The 21,561-nt window shown below is 33.0% G+C and overlaps 1 protein-coding gene and 1 pseudogene across 1 annotated transcript in view; both read right to left on the bottom strand.

Annotated features, from left to right (window-relative positions):
• mon2 (Mon2 homolog, regulator of endosome-to-Golgi trafficking) overlaps positions 1-21,561 on the bottom strand; it is a 261,987-nt gene that overhangs the window by 55,599 nt on the left and 184,827 nt on the right. Inside the window, exons 25-27 of the mRNA XM_085807699.1 lie at positions 15,095-15,229; positions 8,826-8,950; positions 6,425-6,628 (exon numbers count right to left, since the gene is read on the bottom strand). Of these exons, the coding sequence (XP_085663825.1) occupies positions 6,425-6,628; positions 8,826-8,950; positions 15,095-15,229 (464 nt within the window). The remainder of the gene's footprint in view (positions 1-6,424; positions 6,629-8,825; positions 8,951-15,094; positions 15,230-21,561) is intronic.
• Positions 13,019-13,651, bottom strand: LOC146993207 (uncharacterized; annotated as a pseudogene).

Raw genomic sequence — 21,561 nt, 5'->3', positions numbered from 1 at the left:
ATGTATTCTTGAAATTATGCTAAATGGAATGAGAATACGCTCATTATGAAGATGAGCTCTTATTATGAAGGAATCTAATATGAATTCATGTTCTCACATGTTGCATAAAAGTTCTGGATCAAGAAGTCGTTTTGCTGCAACATTCCCAAGGTAAGAAGAGAGCTCTGCAAGGAAGAGTTGAGAGAGTACAAAATTTGGCTTACTGATTACAGAAAAGGTAGCCTATTTGTTGGTAGGGCCATATTATTAAAGTAAAATACAGGAAGGATATGTATTTTGAAGTCTGATTTGGTAGCATAAGAAAACCCATGCTAGGTTATCATGAGCAACATGTACGAAGACAAATCTGATGAAACTTCATCCCACTTAGTGAACTCTTTACTGATTAAAAATTCTACTGGCTTTGACTTGTAAAAACTAGATACACTAGAATCCTACTGAAGGATCCTACTGAAAAAGGCCAAAGCAGAAACAGAACAGTCCACCTTTCAACATTTTTTTAGTCTCCAGAGATATGAAAGTGGCCATTACATCATCAAATTACCTTGGTTACAGATGTATGGGACTTTGAACGAGAAAAAGCTATAGACAAAGAAAGATGCATAACTACTACTCAATACTCTATTATGCTGTATATAAGTAAAGGCTACAGGAAAATATCACTGAAGAAGCACCAGATAATGAATTCGAAAACCCTTGTTAATATTTGCCTCATAGAGAAGTCTACTATAGATATATGCCCTATACTCGATGATTTGCATACAAATAAGAACTCTGCTTTACTCAATGAATGTCTAGAAACAGGACCGAATCTTATTAAAAAAATTACTTTATTATTAATGAGATTTCATCAAAGAAATTGGTGCAGTGTTAAATATAAAAAAAGGCCTTTCTACAGATATATGCTGCCAAAGAAAATGAAGATTTTCTTAAATTTATACAATGGGAAGATTATAAACAAAAAGTTACCATCATCGATGAGTAGTGTTTAGATTTAATGAGCTGCCATTCTTGATTACCACATGAAGGAAAAGGAAAGCACTTTTCCAGATATGGTAGAAAAGCTGAGGAAGGCATTCTAGGTAGATAATTGTGTAGTTTCAGAGTCTATTCATATTATGAAGTGAAAAAAAATTCTAGCTACAAGTTATTTTGATCTATGAGGCTGGGAACATTACAGTCTAACATAAGAATGTTGGTTTATTAAATTAAGGCAAAGCACTTGAAAACTATCCGCCTAAGGGAAGGGATGCCTTCATGGAGGACATTCTAATAGAAATTGGCTCATATACATGTTACAATGAGAAAACCATGAAAACACCCATACAGCTAGCCAGTTCACTGGGATTCGAACCTCAGAAGAACTACCAGTGTTTGCCTTTGCCTCTTGTCTGGTGGTGGGGAATAAGAGAAGAAAATAAGAAGTTTAACGACAAAGAAACATGGAATTATATCTTGGCATGCTATAATATGGCTGACATCTCTTCTACCGGTTGTTCTGTTAAGGTTTTTCTCATATTTAGTTGGTGGAAGGGCTCACTATGTCTTACACAGCATGAAGAAAACTTGCTTTTTTCTTAAATTCAGTTAAATGTAGAAATTTCAAAAGAAAGAAAAAGGGACTAATAGCCTTATTTACCTCAACTGCTCCTAATCAAGAAAGGCACTTGCATCATTTTCTAAACATTCATGAATAATTCAACTGACAGCCTGCACACTGATTCTTTCAGAATTCTAGAAATAAAAATCACAAATTGAAAGAATTATCTGTTTGGAAAATACATGCAGCCATGCAGCTCAGGAAAGGCTTTTGTTAGTTATACAGAAAGAATCTTTTCAAGAAAATCTTACAAAATCTAAGTTGAAAACTTTGCTTTCACTATGAAGAAGGTTTAATGAGACTGAAGACAAAAATCCTTCAAAGAGAAGATGCATATGACTTTCATGCCCTATATGTTTATCTGATTATCATCAAATTGTGGAAAAATTAGCTTTCGAATGACATACGATGCTGAAGTTTGTTTTGATGGATATTTATCAATGTTTTTAGATTCTAAGATGTAAAACAGTTCAAAGAGTAACTGCAAAATGCATTTGATGCAAGAGATATAATGCAGAGAAAATCAAACCAATTAATTTCCTGCTGCCAGAAGATGGAGTGAGAGATGTTTTGGGTTTTGAGGTAACTAGACCTCTTTCACCTAAAGGACGAAAAGAAAAGCTGCATACTTTTATGTAACTGTGCTAACACAAGAACTTTCCACCACTGATTTTTATCAGGGTTTAGAAGGTTCATAACTAGACATGGACAACCAAAGACTATGCAGAGTGACAATGGTAAGAGCTTCGTCAGAACTAACAACCTGTTTTACTCTCTTGATTGGAAGAACAAGACTGTTCAAGAAAGTTCCATTTTGAAGATTGCATGGAAATTCAACCTTCCGACAGCTGCCAGGTGGGCCACTTGGAAGCAAATAATTTAAATGGTGTAGAAAATTTTTATAATATTAGGAAGAGCCTACTTCAGATATGAGGATATATTTACTATTCTCTGTGACATGGAAGCTGTAATCAATGCAAAACCGTTAAATTACTTGTCTGAAGATTTTGAAGATTTAATGCCTTTAACACCCGCAATGCTCACTCAGAACACTGCTGTTCAATGCTAAATATTCATATAAAGCACTGGGGATCACAGACTTGGACCATTAAGATGAGGTCAATAATGCTTTCTATTTTTGCATTAAGTTGTAAACTAAGCAAAATCATACAAGCTACAAATGAATTTCAATTAAAACATCATCGTAAACACAACACACTTAATACACCAATAATCAGCAGTTATCAAATGCAAATTTCTCAGTTGCAAACCAGATTGCCAAAAAATCTTTTAGAATGAGTACTTTTCTTCTACTGCTCATTTATCACTTGTGCATAAATAAATATACATTACAAGGTCAGTTTTTATGTAGCCATATAGCTTATGAATACTTTAGTAGATGCCAAATGTTAGAATACATCTTTTGTTACCTTTTCTTAAATCTTTGAAATGCTATGCTATGGCTAACTTAGCTGCTAAGTTAGCCTTCCTTAAAGGAATGGAAAGCAGTCTGCTGATGGTTCAGCCTAGCCATCACAGTGTAACAACATTTACATTTTTTTTTTTTTTTTTGCTATCAACTGTTCCATATTGAGTGAAAATAATTTTTCTTTTTTATTTGTTTGCTCAGTCTCTAAATTCATTACAGCAGGCATTTTAAAAAAGTAGATACATACAGTCAAATACCGAAAATCCACCAACTCCTGAAATCCACGTTGCCTCTCAAAATATAAACAATCAGTTTATATGTTCCGGAAACCACAACATTGAGTATGCAATATCGAAGAAAAAATACTTATCGAATAATGACATCATAATTACCAAATAATAATGAGTCATAATGGAAATACCAATTATTGACATCATGATAAAAGTTTTTTCCCCTCTAATTTGCATCGAGGTAAGAAAGGAGAAACTTCAACACTCAACTCTTCTTTCAAGTTCATGATTCGCGTTGTATTTTCTGAGAAGTGTTACTTCACAAGATTATTTAGTGCTGCTTTTTTTTTTAATATGGATATTTTGTGGATAAATTAAGAATATTTTAAATTTCAGCCCTTTTTAATACAATTACAGATAAGAAACACATTCATGATTTCACTGCTTGCAATTTTGAAAAACTTAAACACGTTGCATTGACGGTAATGCAAAAAGTGCAAATTCTGCAAAAGATGGAGGCAGGTGCATTTTACAGCAGAATCATACGGAATTGAGATACGATTGTGTATGATATACGGGGGGGGGGAATGAAAGCTGCTGAAATTTTACAGCAACAATGATTCTAACATCGGAATCCGAAACCGGAAATCTTTGCATGATGCGAAATCAGCAAACCTCGATGCTGTGTATATAAAATACAATGAATAATATAATCAATTTATACATGTAATTAATTTATACATGTAACAATAATTTAACGTATATAATAAGTTATTGCAATAATATATATAATAATTAATTAAAAGTATCTAATACACTTATTTATTTTGCACTTTTAGTCTGAATATTACAATTTATCTTTTCTGTCCTGAAATCCGCAAAATCCTAAAATCCGCACAACCTCTGGTCCCAAGCTTTGCAGATTTCTGCACGTCTACTGTATTACTAAACATTCCTCTGAATTATTGCTCGGTAACTTCGATGTGACTAAAAGAAAAACTTCATTAGAAAATCTGCCACCTTCATTATATATTAAGAACTTGGATAGTTGAGTTTTACGTACTAACCATTAACTGAATTATTGCTCGGTAACTTCGATGTGACTAAAAGAAAAACTTCATTAGAAAAATCTGCCACCTTCATTATATATTAAGAACTTGGATAGTTGAGTTTTATGTACTAACCATTAGCACACCAATTAAAAAGGAATTTCCTAGCTAAAATTATGAACAACATAACTTTTTAAAATTTATTTCCAATGTCAGTTAATGTGATAGCAAACAATGATTCAAATCCGAGTTCAAAATTTATCTAGCGCATATTCACAAATTTACAAAACAAATGTTTATCTTCAACATTACAAAATACTTTATTAATGTTTAAATTTATCACTGCATGTCAAAAATATTAAAGTCCTCCTTGTATCTTTATTCTGTACATAACAAGTTAATTGGTATGCATAGTAAAAATATTAAAAATTAACTATTTAAACTCCACATACTTAAATACTACTAAGTTTACTCTAAACTCCACATATAAAGGTTGTTCAAATGAAAGTGGCATTGCTGTAATAACATCGCCATTAGAAAAGAGATATGACTGCACATGCCCCAATAGAGCGTGCACAGTACTGGAAGTGCATGTGACATCATTAGATCCCGCCAGATGCGTGTGTGATTACGCCACAGCTTGTTAAAAGACATTGTTCGCATCGTGGATGATTCCAAACTGTGTCAATGCGTGGTCATGCAATTTTTAACAGCGGGAAATGTGAGCGCTTCTGAAATCTATCATCGAATGCAAAATATACATGGCATGGAGTGTATGAAACACAGATTGGTATTACGATGGTATAGGGATATATGTAGTGGAAGAAGCAGTACTGATGACAGGACACAACCTGGTCAAGCGCATGTGGTGATCACCTAGGAAGCAGTTGCAGATGTGGATCGTCTTATGGAAATGAATTGCCGAATCAGCACTTGAGAAACAGTGCAGGAAATGTCTATAAGCATAGGAAGTATGCCCACAATACTGCGTGAAAGGTTGCGATGCAGCAAGGTTTATGCACAACGAGTGCCAAAACATTTGACAGAGCAGAAGATTCATCGCATATCTGTTCCCATGCAACACCTTATGCAGTACCACGAAATGGGGAGCCAATTCCTTTCAAAGATCACTGCTGCTGATAAAACATGGTGCCATCACATTGATCCAGCCACCAAAAGCACAAGCATGGAATGGCGATGCTCTTCATTCCCATGCCCGGGGGAAAGGTTTGCATGTCCACTAGAGCTGGTAAAGTCATGTTAATGGACTTCTTTGATGTCGATGGCCCACTACTGTTCGAACGGGTACCTAATAGGCACGACCGTCGCTGCTACTATGTACTGTGCAACATTGCAAAAACTGAGACAGAATATCAAAAACCACTGATGTGGCATGCTGTCATGAGGGGTTATCTTCTTGCATGATAATGCTCGTCCTTGTGTGGCTCTAGTGTGTCAAACTTTGTTACACGAATTCTGCTGCGAGGTTCTTGAACAACCCCCTTACAGTCCAGACCTCTTGCCATGTGACTAAGACATCCTTGGTCAACTACAGAAATCTCTGAAGGAATGGCGATTTGCTGATGATAATGAGGTCCAAACTGCCAATGAAAACTAGTTTCACAACCAATTCCACTGCTTCTTCACCCAGGGCATCCACCATCTCGCTGACCACTGGGACATTTGTGTCAACGTACAAGGTGACTTTGTCTAGCCTATCTGTTACTACTGTATTACTTCTTTCTTTTGTATACTAATTTATATTCATATTAAACCATTTCTCAAACTAACTATAGTGCCACCTTCATTCACTTTTTATACTTAATACATGCTCAGTTTTATCAAAGTTTTCATGTGGCATGATAGATCACTGCATACAGCTTTAATGAATGCATTGAACTTTCTCTTTGTTTGCCTTGACTAATCGCTGAGTTAGGATATGACATGGATAATGAAGTTGGTGGGCCACAAATGAAAGCTTTAACAGAATTGAGCTTCAATGTAACTTAAAGCATGTGAAATTTAATATATATTCACTTCATTTCTTCTCACCGAAACTAAAATATTTATTATTATTATTCCAACTATAGCATTAATTATATAACAAAAAACTTACCTTCCCTTAATATGCTGAAATAAGGATGGAAATATGTGAATTAATGCTGTCAAAAATTGTTGTGCAGGCACATAGAGCATAGAATAGTCATTTTTAGAATGAGCACTGTCTATAAGCCTGTCTGGAGGAGGTTTTGTACTCTCTATCCCGATGTTATACCAAACTTTCCATGCAGCACTCCATAATGCAACTTCACTAACAGTTCTAAAAAATACATAAAGTCAAACAGTTCTATGCCAATATAAATAACATACTGCTTTAGAAATGCATTTTATTAAGTATAATGCTATTGCAAATAGTCCTTAAAATTATAAGGTGGGTATATTAGATTAAATCTGTCTAAAGCCACATCAATTGGAGATACAATAAAAATAAATAAATAAGAAATTCCTTTATTACCCCTAAATCACTTAATTTGACACACAGTTATAATCTGGATGTTAAAGATCTTACATCATGGAAAATGAGCCCACTCTGGAAACTGGCTATTTACTATACTACATTGCAAATAAAGATCTTATTTTAGTGCGATGTCAACACTTTTTAAGTCATATGGATAGCCAAATGGTATAATTATTTCCTCTGTTGAAATAATCAGAAAATAAATTTTGGAAAAACTCTATTAAAAATGCTTCTAACAATTACAAAACACTAATACTTTTCATTCTTCCTCATTGAGTACCATGAATTTATCAATGAATTGAGTAGTGCATTTCAATATGAATAATGGTACGAAAAAAGAAATCAAGTTAAGAGCTTAACTGAAAACTGTGAAGCTTGAATTTGAAGAATACCTTTGTTTATATCAGACATCCAATTGGCAGCCAGGTGACTTACAAGGGCTTGTGGTCCTTTTGTGGCCCAAAAAGTAAGAACATCAAAATTTATTGCTGTTATTTATTTCAGACTTCCTGATAAAAATATATTTTTATACTTTTGTTCATCATAGAACTAACTTCGAAACTTGTTGAAAATATCAACATCACTATAAACTAACTCTACTGAAGTTGGTGATTTGCATGAAGCTCAGAGTTAATGAAAAATGAAACAAATAGCTTTTCTTTTATAAATGAAACATGAATAGAACAAACACTTCCTACTAAAGAAAAGATGTTAGTGGCATAATGAAATCGATTAAGTTATTTGAGTGAAGGATTTGGTCTAGTTAAATTTTTGTTATGTTATGAAAGGAGTCATTTACAGTTCCATATTATCCCATGCAAATTATCACTACTTCTGAAATGCGTGGAATTTAAATAATACCAGTATTACATAGAATTTAACCACCAATTTTCTATCTTACCTTTAAGATGTTTATGCTATGCTAAAAAACTTTTAAGATTCTCTCTAATTATGAAAAATAAAGATTAAATTCAATAAGATTAAGGTCATGCATTCCTAATATGTGTAATAATTCCAGATGTCAATATTTCTGTGACAAATTTTCAGATGAGGAACATATACCCTATTCTTACCTCAACATAATATACTAGCATTGTTTTTTACTAGAAATGAAACATAAAAAAGTGCCTATTTTACACAATGAAACCCATAAAATAAATTTATTCCAATACACCAGAAATTTCAAAACATTGCACACTTAAAAATATGTCAGAGGTCTATGGTTTCAGTTTAAGAAATTAATCAACTACTGCCTCCAAAATACAGCTATTTATGCCTTGATATATACTACAAAAAATACACAAAACTTTAACTTTTATACAGTTCTAACAGGAAATATAGTAATAACAGCATTTCCCCAACCATATTTATCAAACATGAAAAGATATTCTTCATTCTATCAAAATCACTTACGGTATCATTTATCAAAAATTTTCAGGGCCATATATAAATACAACTACACAATGTTTGGGCATAGTGCTGCATTATATTTCAATGGAAATTTCTAAATAATAATCTTCACATTAGAATAACAACAATTTTAAAAGAGTTGGTTTCAAATTACTATTTCCCAAAATAGTAAAATCTGAAACATTGTTTCTATGAAATGTTTCAGTTTTCTACAGCCATAAATTGATAACAACTTCTGAATCATAAACAGGTTTAAGCTACATAATTTTGATAACACTTATCGGCATAAATTTCGAACATTAAGAATCCTCCCTGTCTAAAAGTTATTGATGAGACAAAGCCACTCACTAACTACAACGTCCTCTCTAGATGACCTGCAGACAAATTTAAAATTTCATTTATTAAAACGTGACATGACACAGTCTGTCACAGTTACAAATTGCAATCATATCTGATTCATTTCTTAAAATGAATGGGTTTATTACTAGCTACTCAAGATAACCCTATAAATGACACAGTTCTTTAAAGGAAACAAATATCCCAAAATTTAAACCATCAAACAGTTAAAAAAATTTTTTTTAATATATACCTCTCAGAAGAAGCATCATCCTCTTCAGATGGAACAATCTCATTCTTTATTTTATCAATCTTAACATCTTGATATCTGCTTATGTTTAAAATTTCTTGAAAACTTTTCAATGCAGAGAATGACACCTGGAATTTAATATTCAAATAAATTTCATTATAACAGCAAAACACTCTACAGATGTATGTAACAGTACTTAACAGAACAGAATTTAACATTTTTAAGTGACATTACATTTTCCCCTCATAAATAAATAATTTTCACAAAAATCATATGGTATTGCCTGACAAAGTACTTAAACACGATAAAAGCAGGGTTACCTAATGAAATAGTCTGAATTTTTTATGATCATATCCTAGAAGCATGATAAACAAAAATACTTAATTATTAGCAATAGTAGAACTCTATTCAGAATGGCTAGAAATAATTCCTTTATGACTCATTTCTCGGTGAAATTCAATAAAAACACAAGGACCATTTTAAACTAATTCCTGGAAATGATTCAGAATTACAGGATCAGACCAGAGATCACATGAATGTCTGTTACCTGGATCTTACCAGGCACTTGCTCCTTTTCACTAGTGAGAAATGTGGCTCACTTTGATACCAAATATAAAATCAAAATCACAATAACAAACTTGTATTTAGTGTACATATATTAAAACACTCAATCGATTTCAAGGGCAGCTAAATGTCCCTCCTCATCAGAAGAGCAAAATTACTAGAGAGGGGGAAAAAGAAGAAAAATAAAGCATCGGCAAAGGAGTCTCAGAAACACATGGTCATTACCAGATTTTGAATCAGAGTTACACTGGCCACCTACTTTTACTGAGCCAGGCTATCTGATCAAACATATAACACATAGACTAAAATGCAAAAAAATCAGTGAAGCCAAAAAATAGGGAACGAGGGGCAACTGCACCTTCACACACCAAGTCTGAATCTCAAATGAACCTAAATACAAGGTTGTTATTGCGATTTTGATTGTCACATTCGCGTGTTTCTCTTCTATTCTACCAAACATGAAAATCACATAAGAAGAAAATTTGAGAATTTTTGAAAATCGTGCAGGCAAGTATTTATAAAATTTGGCTATATCTACTTCATTGAATTTTTGTTTTAGAGTTGAGCTGCACTGAATTTCTGTTAATTCCATCTGTAAATGCAATGGAACTTTCTCGACATCAGATGAACAAATACTTTTGTAAAGAGACCACCTTAAGTATAATGTTTAGCACAAGATACTGTATATATGCCTATATATTCAGTGGAACTGAAATCTTTATTAATAAATTGCCATTATATATTTTTCATTATTTCTGGAATGAACCAAGGGCTGCACGTGGCACGAGACCATGACTTTGACATGCCTATGTTATGTACAGCCCCCATAGAATGCTTACCAAAAACCAGCAGAAATAAGACAGGAGGAGCCTACAGCTTGGAGGAAAAGAGGACAGCCAAGTGTGAACAAAAGCACAAAATGGTCTAGAATAGAGTCAGCAATGAAGGGGAACCAGATTGCCTATGTAAGGAAATCCTCGGGAACAAGCCAACAGCCACAAGCAGTTTTCCAAAGTGACAGAAGACCAGAGGATGTTGAAAATCTAGGCTGGTCCAAGAGTTTGCATAAGCAATTAGAAAGCAATAGAAGAACAACTACAATAATGAACCATAACAGCAGCCAAGATAAATCTATGTAGCCAAGTTAAAACTGTTCATCTGGGATGAGTTCTTTACAAAAAGAACAGTCCACCATAAAAGTAGGAAAGTTTAGAAACTTTTGTGTAAGCTTTGGCTCTACTTTGTTCAGAATTATCTACCAAGATAATCGATTTGTCTCTACTTTCACTTCTACATTCATCAGCTTTCTCCAGAATGAAAATTCATTTTTGCTCTGTTTATGCCTTTAAGCTTTATGACATTTATTGGCTTTAACTTTGGGAAGCCAATTTCTTTCATGAGTACTGATGGCCAGAACAAAGGCTCATTCAGGCACTTGCTACTTTGTATTTCATATTTTAATTAACCTTTGGAAGCCTGTTCCACATTTTGAGAAAGCTGCTGAGCTAATTTCTCTCATGGTATTAGTTTTGAGTAACCATCAGGTTGTTATGTTAATAAACAGGTTTATATTAAACTTTCATTTGTGTTTATTAAACTTAGAAAGAAGCTAAGATAGGATAATGAGTACAAACTATTGGCAATGACTCAATACTTTTTTTTTATTTTGCATACACACCTTTCTTTGTCTTTCATGATCTCTCTTTCTAGATATAAAATGACCATAAAATATTCTCTAAAAAGAGTTCTGCAGCTTTATTAAAAAGGCAAAATTTTACCATTCATAGTACCATGTTCTAATAAAAGCATAGGGGAAACATATTAAAAAACAAAACATTTATGTTAAAAATCAATTTCCCAAACATCAATAACAGAGAGAGAATGATGCTGTGCAGAAAGAAGAGCTAACTAATTCTCATAAACATGAGTAAGAAAGACTACTCTTCAATTAAAGACACAAGCCCCCTACTGTAAAAACTTCAATTTGGCACACAAGCTGAAAACAAATATATATTTATTTATTTACTGATGAAGCAGATACTGCTTATTATGCTAGCCATTTTCACAGATGATATATTACTTCTGATTTCTAGAGTATTCATAACAGAATGTAACACATTTTAAAGCTTTGAAAATTTTTCAGACAGCATATTATCCCATACTGCCCAATCAACATAACAGCACTGCAGCAGCTTTTATTAAGAATGGACTAATTAATCATTTTTATCTTTTTATCTCACTCTCCTAGCAATTACTCCACATTATTTTTTATTATTGGGATACATGAAAAGTCAACATCTGTCATGGCAATGCTATCTGGTAGTCATAAAGGGCAGTCTACTGTCTGTCTACGGTAAGAACAGCTCTCGCCAGTTTGGTTGCGGTTGTCTGTTGCCGTAGAAATGAGCCGTGACCCATTTTTCGTAGGGGTGTCTTGAAGATTTACTTCTCAGTTTGCCACCTTGGCATATTTAAAGATGAATTGGCGATATTCACATTTTGTTTTAGTTTCAAGTAAAATGCTCATTGACCCTTTGCGTCGACCCCGACATTCAATTTCCGAAAATGAAAATTGATGGCGTAAATAAAGTTTTTGCAGTTAAGGAACGGTCTTTGATTTTGCCGTGTGAGGTACAAGTCGCTGAATTTGCCATCCTTCTAGATGTACAATGAGTAAAAATATATCAAAATAACTTGTAGGGAAATGCATTTAAAAATCCGTGCTTATTTTTGAAGAAAAATGCTCTCAATAAATACTTTTTGCGAACATTTCTTCTTTTCCCATACCTTTGAACTAAACCAAAAGGTGGTCAATTTAATGACGAAAGGAAGCGAAGGTAAATTAAAATCAAAACTGTTTTTTACTTAATTACCAGTGGTTTGGGTTGGTTTATATGATTACAGAAAGCCTCCAGGGTTAAATGCCTAAGAGGAGGGATGCCTTCGTGGAGGGCTTGCTAAGGAAAACTGCCTCGTATACACGTTACACATGGGGAAAACACCCATGCAGCCAGCCCGTTCACGGGATTCAAACCTGAGACCGAACTACAAGTGTTCAGTGACTTTACCGATCGGCCGCTGCTGGGTCTCTTAATTACCAGCGCCCATTTATGCATCATGCTGCTTTTTATAGACACTGTAATAGCTTGTAACATAATAAAATGTTAAAATCAGAACAAAATTATATGTTAAAATCAGAACAAAATTATATTAGGTTTCTTAAATTATTCAGTTACCTATTTTATATTTAAAATTATACGAAATTTATATAATTATACAAAATTTGGCTTTTATAACTGCAGTGAGCATTGTTGCATTAATATAATTTTGTATTAATATTTTCATAATAAAACAAAACTTATTTAATTTCAATTAAAGATTAAAAATTATTTTTTAAGCAAATTATACCATGGCTTGTGGGTCCCCAAGAACACAGTAATGGGAAATGAAGCAACCATTCAGTGTTCTTTATTATCCACAGGGGGGGTTTCGCCTCTGCCTAAGGCTCATTGTTGCCCACTTTTGGTAATCTTTCATTTACATAGTGGCAAAGAAAATATTGAACCTAGAAATATCCTCACAACTTGACAAAGCATTCAGATGAAGAAGAGGGATGCCTTCGTGGAGGACTTTTATAGAGGTATAAAATCTGAAAAGTCATCCGAGTCACTGTCGCAAGATTCCGTTTCTTCTGAATCAGAATCAGAATCGCTGCTGCCAGTTTGGATTATTAATCCATCCACTATCTCTTCTAAAAGTTCGTCCTTGTCCCAATAATAATTTTCAAGTTTTTCTACGTGGTTGCAGTGCGCCTGCCATTCTTGAGAAGTGACATCATCCAAAGCTTTTTGTGTTAAATTTTTCAAATTTTCCAAGCTTAAGTCCCCAGTCACATTCCTTTCCCTGATCAGTCTTTTAACTGATGACCAAACATATTCAATTGCGTTTAGATCACAGTGGTAAGGAGGGAGACGCACAACATGATGCCCATTTTCCTTTATGATGTTGTCAATTTTATATATTACTTTTTTAGGACGATTGCATTCTAGTAAGCTGAACAGTTCCGCTTTTCGCATTTTGGGATCGCAGCATATCGTCTTCTTCATCAGCCAATTTACCATTGTTTGCTTTGTAGCATATTTCGTGGGTGTCGGATCTTCAATTTTTGTGTGATACGGGGCATTATCCATGCATACCACACTTTAAGGTCGTAAATTTGGAAGAAGCTTTTCCAACACCCATTTTTCAAAATTTCCATAGTTCATTTGCCCATGGTAATCCCCGCTTTGAGCTGATGCTTTATAAATAAGTTGGGCACCTGGAATAAATCCTGCGGAAGAGCCAGCATGGACAACAATCAGTCTATTTTTGGAACTGACATTTATCTGTGCGCCCAAAACCGTATCATGCTGCCAACATTTCTTAAAAGTTAAATTGCTGTCAATCCATGTTTCATCGATGTAAACGATGTGGCGTCCACTTGCTCTGAGTTTCCTCATTTCGCGTAAATAATTGTTCCTCCAAAATACAATGTGAGGTCTTTCGATAAGAATTTTTCTTTTGTTAACACATTTCTTCCAGCGAAAATTCATCGAACGCAAAACTTTGCACAATGAGTCTTTTTGCCACGGGAAGTCTATTTTTTGCCTCAAGACAGGCAATAATTTCCGCACAGATGGCACTTTCTTTTCTTTGATGTAAAAGAAACTTGTATAGTCTGCCGTATAAAGCATTTGTCAAAATCGTCAATTTCGCACTTATGATTAGCAGGGCTTTTACGTTTCTTTCCAGGCGTATTTAGAAGTTGATCTTCCCCCATTGTTGATACTTCGCGCTTAATTTTTTTAATTGTATACTCCGATACTCCAGTAGCTTGCGACGTTCTCTTCAAAACTTGAGGAAGAGGAACTACTAAAGAGTTCGCCGAAGCTTCAGAAGCGCAAAATTCTGCGACATTGTACACGATTTGACGTGCCTGAGACTTTAAAGGTTGACCTTTCTTAAACTGGAAGGGCATTTTAAAAAATTGGCGATTAACAAAGCACTATGAAAATCAAGCTAAATAGAAGCAAATTTGAACAAATACCAGTACAAAAGATATAACAACGAGAATAAAAATAGCTAATAATAATAATATAAGGCTTAAGAAAAGATGCGTGCAGCTGGAATGAAACCAAGAAGACGAATGATAAACTCTTTTCCCTTCAGCCAACAGTCGCCAAAAATAAAATAACAATAAAGCAACCCTTGGTTCGTCCCTATTTGAAATATACTAGCCCTGTTGCTATAGCGACCGCCACCCGCCAGACACCTTGGCGGGAGGTGTTCTTACCGTAGACAGACAGTAATTAAACATGTGATTAGGAGATTTAGCAATCTATGGGGAGATGTGAGGAAAAAATCAGGAGTCTTAGAAAAACCAAGAGAGTTCACATTCATGCTAGTGCTGAAGCATTTCAGTTTTTATATATTTTCTTCTATAGGGGAGATTTAGGAGATAGACACATTAAAAGGAGAAAAACAGATCATTTCAGCCCTAAATATCAAGAATATATCCAGGGCAAATTACGCAGTTCTTGGAAAGGGACGACTATAATAAGCAGCAAAGACATATCCATTCAAATTTTAAAATTTGGAAATAATCTAAAATCTCTTAAATTGATAAAATTAATGAAACATAGAAAACTATGACTTAAAAAGTATAATACTTCATTATTCTTGCTCAATGAGGAGCTTTCTATGAATTCCAAAAGCAATGCCCATGCTCTAGGAAAATCTCGAAGTGTTTGAAGAACATCTCGTTTTGTATGAAATATCCGAGCAACACCTGACAGAGTAAGAACCTGAAAAGATAAAAATGAAAAATCTAACATTTCAGCCCAATTATTATAATTTCATATGAATTAAAAGGAAATCTAATACTAAAGAATTATGAAACAATTTAGTTTTTACATCAGATAGAATTGATTTTACATTTCTGTGACTGCATAGTCATCATTTGAAACATGATTCTTCAAACTTATAAAACCAAAATTACATACATATGTTGACATAATATACATAAAGTATCTGCTGCTTATAAAATCCCTTTTGTTAGAAAGTATATACTTGGCATTTTTTTTTCCCCAAAAAAAAAGAACAACGCTCTGAAAACTGCCTATTTTTCAAAAATCTTGTTATGGTTGTCTTTTCGTTCAATAGATGGCAGAACCACTGAAAATTATATTTCTCTTCCAAAACAGAGTTGAAATACATGAATTTATAAGACGTAGTAATTTTTGGCTTTTTTAGAATAGAAAAACACATCATGTAGAAATAGCAGTCATTATTTTATATATGTCTCAGACTTAAAAAAATCTGTTGTTGTTTGAGACTTCTGAATTAGCTCAAAAAATCTGTTTGTATATTTTAAAGTTAAAAAATAATTGGACATCTGTCTATACTATGAAACGGGCGCTCCACTGGAGGTGTTCTGCACTTATCAGTCAGAACTGAAACAATGTGCAAAGTTTTTCATGCATGTAGTGTTGGACTTTGCATGCATAAAAATTTTCATATAAATATCATAGATGCTCTTTAAAATGTTTAATCTTTTAAATCATATATATATATTATAACAACAGGTTTGCCAATCTCTATGCCTTACCTAAATTTCATAAGTCTCCAATAAAATTCAGGTTCATAGTGAATAGTACCAAAAGTTATCTCAAAGAAATAGATTATCTCTTTGCACAAAAACTTCGTATGATACGTGACCTAATCAATAACTATGATTTTGAGGGTTTGCATTGCAACTGGATGACGAACTAGTACCGAACTAGTTCTTAAAACTATTAATTCACTTAAAATAGACCATATCCAATGCTACGACTTTGAAAACCTCTATACATCTCTACCGCTCGAAGAAATTTTTACAAGTTTACTAGCTCTTCCAGATTTATTTCCGCAAATTTCTACCATTCTCAGCAACGAAAAATGGTAACTATTCCTTACCAGCGTGCTCTTCAATAATTTTATTCAATTTGACAATAACATCTTTAAACAAGTACAGGGTATCCTTATGGGCGGTAATTTTTCAAGCTCTGTCAGTGAATTATTCCTGTTTACTAAAGAATTGACCTATGTCCGTTCACTCAGTACAGAAGAACGTATCTTTTACCAACACATCTATAGATATATTGATGATGTCATTGCGTTTAATAACTACAACAAAATAGAAATAGCTAATATCTATCCTGCATGCTTAAAACTAAATAAAACAAATACAGAACAGCATAATGTAGTCTACCTTGATTTACATATTATAGATTACAATTTTATTAAAGTTTACGACAAAAGAAGATAATTTAATTTTTCCACACTTGAATTAACTAAACGGAATTCAAATATTTCCTAAAGAGTCATACTCAACACAATTTATTCACAGCTACTTAGAATAAAAAGAATACGCAATACTGCGAAACACTTACAAGAAGAAATACTATACTTCGTAACTATTTTAAAAAGTAAACTAATTCCTCATAAAATAATTAAAAATACCCTAACAAAAGCTGGCATTAGCCTTACCTATTTTTAGATTTTTTGAGTTAGATAATGATATTTTATGCCTAAAGCCGGACGGACAGTTTAAGATGGATGACTAATTCAGATAATCTAATGTATAAATGTACAGATAATTCTTGTTTAGTCATTCTCTTTCCTCCAAAATTTTGGCACTTAACTTTTAAATACTATTGTATAAATAGTTTTAAATTTCTATAATGGCCTATTTTACTGCTTTTATTAACAAATCGGGCCTTTTCGTTTTTCATAGTAGCTTGAAGAATTACGACTATTTTAACAAATGACTGTTTTTTCCTTTTACTCTTGCTTTAATGGCCAAGTTTATGTAGTTTTAGCTGAATTAGCCATTTTCACTTCGAGACAAAATTTTTTCCATCCAACTACATGCCAGACGCCATTTTTGAGATCTTTTCACGTTTTTCCGACCCCCTTCGATAATAGGAGACGAGTTGCAGATAACAGACAATCTCTTCGTATTGGCTAATGCCCACAGAACTTCGCTCTCCCCTACATGCGTCATACGACTGAAGTACACAGAAAGGAATTTCAACTACTTTACAACTAGTTTTAAGAGGGAGAGCTTTGCATCGCCACAGGTCTGTTTTTTGTTTCTTTTGTTACTACTTTTTCTTGGTCTTAGCAAGACCCACTTAGTTTGTTATCATCTTAATTTTCTTTTATTTTAAATACAGATTTTCATTACAGATTTCTAAAATATATAAAATAAAATATATAAAAAATTAAATTGTTAATCTTTAAGCTTGCAGGCCCAGCCTGTATGTTTTTGTATATTTAGGACTAATAGCTGACCGCTATTTATTTTCGTTGTTATTTTGATTTTATTTTTGATTTTAATTTTGATTTTAGTCTAGATTTAAGATGTTTCGGTATAGTTTAACATATTTTAACACCTTAATGTGTCATTTTGTGCGGATGCGTCGGGAAATTGGAACAGAGAATTGAGACTATTAAAATTTCCAAGACACTTTGTCTAAATTTAAAAAAAAATTTTGTAGCGAAAAAGTTTCAATTGTCTGTTTCGGCGAAACGCGTAATGGGGTTAGTTTGATTTGACGTTCAAATAAATTAAATTTCCCTTGAAAAGCCAGTTTGGAAGTCGAGTTGGGCTAATTTACCATTTTCCACTTACTTTTTTTATCTGATTCTGTTTTTTTAATGTTTTACATGTTTAATGATTTGATTTTCATATGTGTTAATTTTTAAAACGTGTTGAACTTTTTGGAACAGCAGCTCTTGGTGACTTTTAGGCGAGCTTACTACAATTTTTATAGTTTACTTATTTTGCAGCATATTGCGCAAGATGTTTTCTAGACCAAAATTAGTTTTTCAAAATTGTAATTACTACCTTGCTTGATATATTATTTCTTTTTCGCAGCTTTTAGCGCAAAAAAGTGTCAGTAAGTTCTGATGTATTTAGTTTTTTAGGTTTTTGAGCTTTAGCTTCTAAGTTCCCGGGAACTGTTTACAGTTCCATTTTCACGATAGGTTAGTCTTCCTCCCAAAAAACACTGTAAAGCAGGCTAGCTCCCTCTTTACTTTCAATCACTGGCTCAGATAAATAACATAAAAATAATTAAATGAAGCAACCAGCTTTGAAAAACCTGTAAGGCTAATGCTACTTCGCTTCCTTCCACTCCAAGTAAAACACAATCACTTTGAAAGACTTACAATTGCATCTACCAAATTACCTGTAAAGAATGTTCTCTCATGTATATAGGTCAAACAAAAAACCCTCTCAACCTCAGAATTAATAACCATAGATCTCATATCAAAAAAATTAAAAATAAAAACAACAATAGCACCAAAGATTATCAGCTTACAGCTATTCTTGAACATTATATTCTACATAATTTTGATAACATAGAAATAAACGTGCTTGATATTTTTCCAAACACCTAACTTCAACTGTTTAAGGAATCGATTTACATACTTCAAAAAAAGTCACTTTATCCTTACGGACTGAATGCATATCTCAGTAATACCACCAATAGACAGCACGAGATCTCTATATATGGACAATTCAGATTTTTTAGCACTACTACTACCAGAGGAACTAGAGGAGGTGATACCAAGAACAAAAAATTTTTTTCGTCACAAGATCTGAAATTAATTATTCACAATCTTAATTCCTACCTTGAACATAAAGAATTCACAAAAAATGCCATAAAACTTCTTCATACCTTTAAGAATACTACCTTATGGAATATGACAAAAACAGTAAATCAACCGTCTCAATGCTTCAAAATAGTCAAGGATCTGATTATAGACTTCTGCAATTTTAAACTAAAGAACAGTAATTTTTTTCACAAAAAACTTTTTTGTACTATTCAGTTCAAACACCCTTCTTACGATAAGTTAAAAATACCTAGCATTTTAAAAAAATTTCAGCACTTGCTTCCTGACCAACCACTCCAAATTAAACCCTGTTTTAAATTTGAAAAAAACCTTAGGTCAACTAGAAAAAAACCTTAGGTAAAAAAAACCTTAGGTCAACCTTAGGTCAAGATAATAGCAAATGTAACTTCAATTGCTGTCTACAAAAAATATGTCGATCCTTTCCACCAACATATTATTACAGGAGATCTTAATATTGTTGAAGATGTTGAATTACGTAACCTTCTGCAACTTGGCACCAAATTTTGTCCTACTTTCAGTATTAATAGACACGTCTGCCTCAAACAATTCAATAACGATCTTGATAAATTTATTATTTTAGCTAGTAATAGATCCAATTTACCCACTACAACTTTTCTTGAATGGAAAGCTGCACTTATTAAAGAATTTCAACGTTTGCTGTTCAAGTCACCTTGTTTCAACTCTTTACACAATAAAAAACGCCTGGAGGATCAAATTCAAAAATTGCAAAATCACTTTATCATCACGAAGATTGACAAAGCAAGCAACAATTTTAGTATTATTTGACAACAATTCTACTACAACCTTCTGCATAAAGAGTTAAATAACACCGGCACTTACCAAAAAATCACTACCAGTGCTCAGATTCTTCTCAATAAATTTAAAGCACTCCATAAAAGACTAAAAATACAACCCCAGAAATATAACAACAGGTTTGCCAATCTCTATGCCTTACCTAAATTTCATAAGTCTCCAATAAAATTCAGGTTCATAGTGAATAGTACCAAAAGTTATCTCAAAGAAATAGATTATCTCTTTGCACAAAAACTTCGTATGATACGTGACCTAATCAATAACTATGATTTTGAGGGTTTGCATTGCAACTGGATGATCTCTAGTAACGAACTAGTTCTTAAAACTATGAATTCACTTAAAATAGACCATATCCAATGATACAACTTTGAAAACCTCTATACATCTCTACCGCTCGAAGAAATTTTTACAAGTTTACTAGCCCTTCCAGATTTATTTCCGCAAATTTCTACCATTCTCAGCAACGAAAAATGGCAACTATTCCTTACCAGCGTGCTCTTCAATAATTTTATTCAATTTGACAATAACATCTATAAACAAGTACAGGGTATATGGGCAGTAATTTTTCAAGCTCTGTTGGTGAATTATTCCTGTTTACTAAAGAATTGACCTATGTCCGTTCACTCAGTACAGAAGAATGTATCTTTTACCAACACATCTATAGATATATTGATGATGTCATTGCGTTTAATAACTACAACAAAATAGAAATAGCTAATATCTACCCTGCATGCTTAAAACTAAATAAAACAAATACAGAACAGCATAATGTAGTCTACCTTGATTTACATATTATAGATTACAATTTTATTAAAGTTTACGACAATTGAGAGTATTAAAATTTCCAAGACACTTTGTCTAAATTTTAAAAAAATTTTTGTAGCGAAAAAGTTTCAATTGTCTGTTTTGGCGAAACGCGTAATGGGGTTAGCTTGATTCGACGTTCAAATAAATTAAATTTACTTGAAAAGCCAGTTTGGAAGTCGAGTTGGGCTAATTTACCATTTTCCGCTTACTTTTTTATCTGATTCTGTTTTTTTTAATGTTTTACATGTTTAATGATTTGATTTTCATGTGTTAATTTTTTAAAACGTGTTGAACTTTTTGGAGCAGCAGCTCTTGGTGACTTTTAGGCGAGCTTACGACAATTTTTATATTTTACTTATTTTGCAGCATATTGCACAAGATGTTTTCTAGACCAAAATTAGTTTTTCAAAATTGTAATTACTACCTTGCTTGATATATATATATATATATATATATATACACACAGAGAGAGAGAGAGCTAGATATAAATATATTAACCCTTTGCAGTACAGTTTGTCCGGTCTGGACACACCTAAAAATTTCCTTCTGTACACACAGAAAAATTGAATGAAAAAAGGATTTATAGGTTACTCTGAACCTTCTTTATTTATAGCAGATGGCAGCTCAACACAAACCAGTCCATATATTTTAGCCATGTTTAGTTTTTTAAGACACTCATCTTTCAAAGAAATCTTCTAAATTTTTTTAGGGTATTTATTGTTTGAAAAGAAATTTCTATGTTATTTTTTGGCTGTATGCTAATCTCCTTATTCTATATTAGTTTTAAATTTTTACCTTGAAATCTTGCCTAAAATCAAACGGCAAACCCTAGGTG

This window comes from Stegodyphus dumicola, chromosome X1 (assembly GCF_044657685.1).
Source record: "Stegodyphus dumicola isolate Sdum_Otavi_A_Nest chromosome X1, ASM4465768v1".
NCBI lineage: Eukaryota > Metazoa > Arthropoda > Arachnida > Araneae > Eresidae > Stegodyphus > Stegodyphus dumicola.
This window is presented reverse-complemented; position numbering and strand designations above follow the sequence as displayed.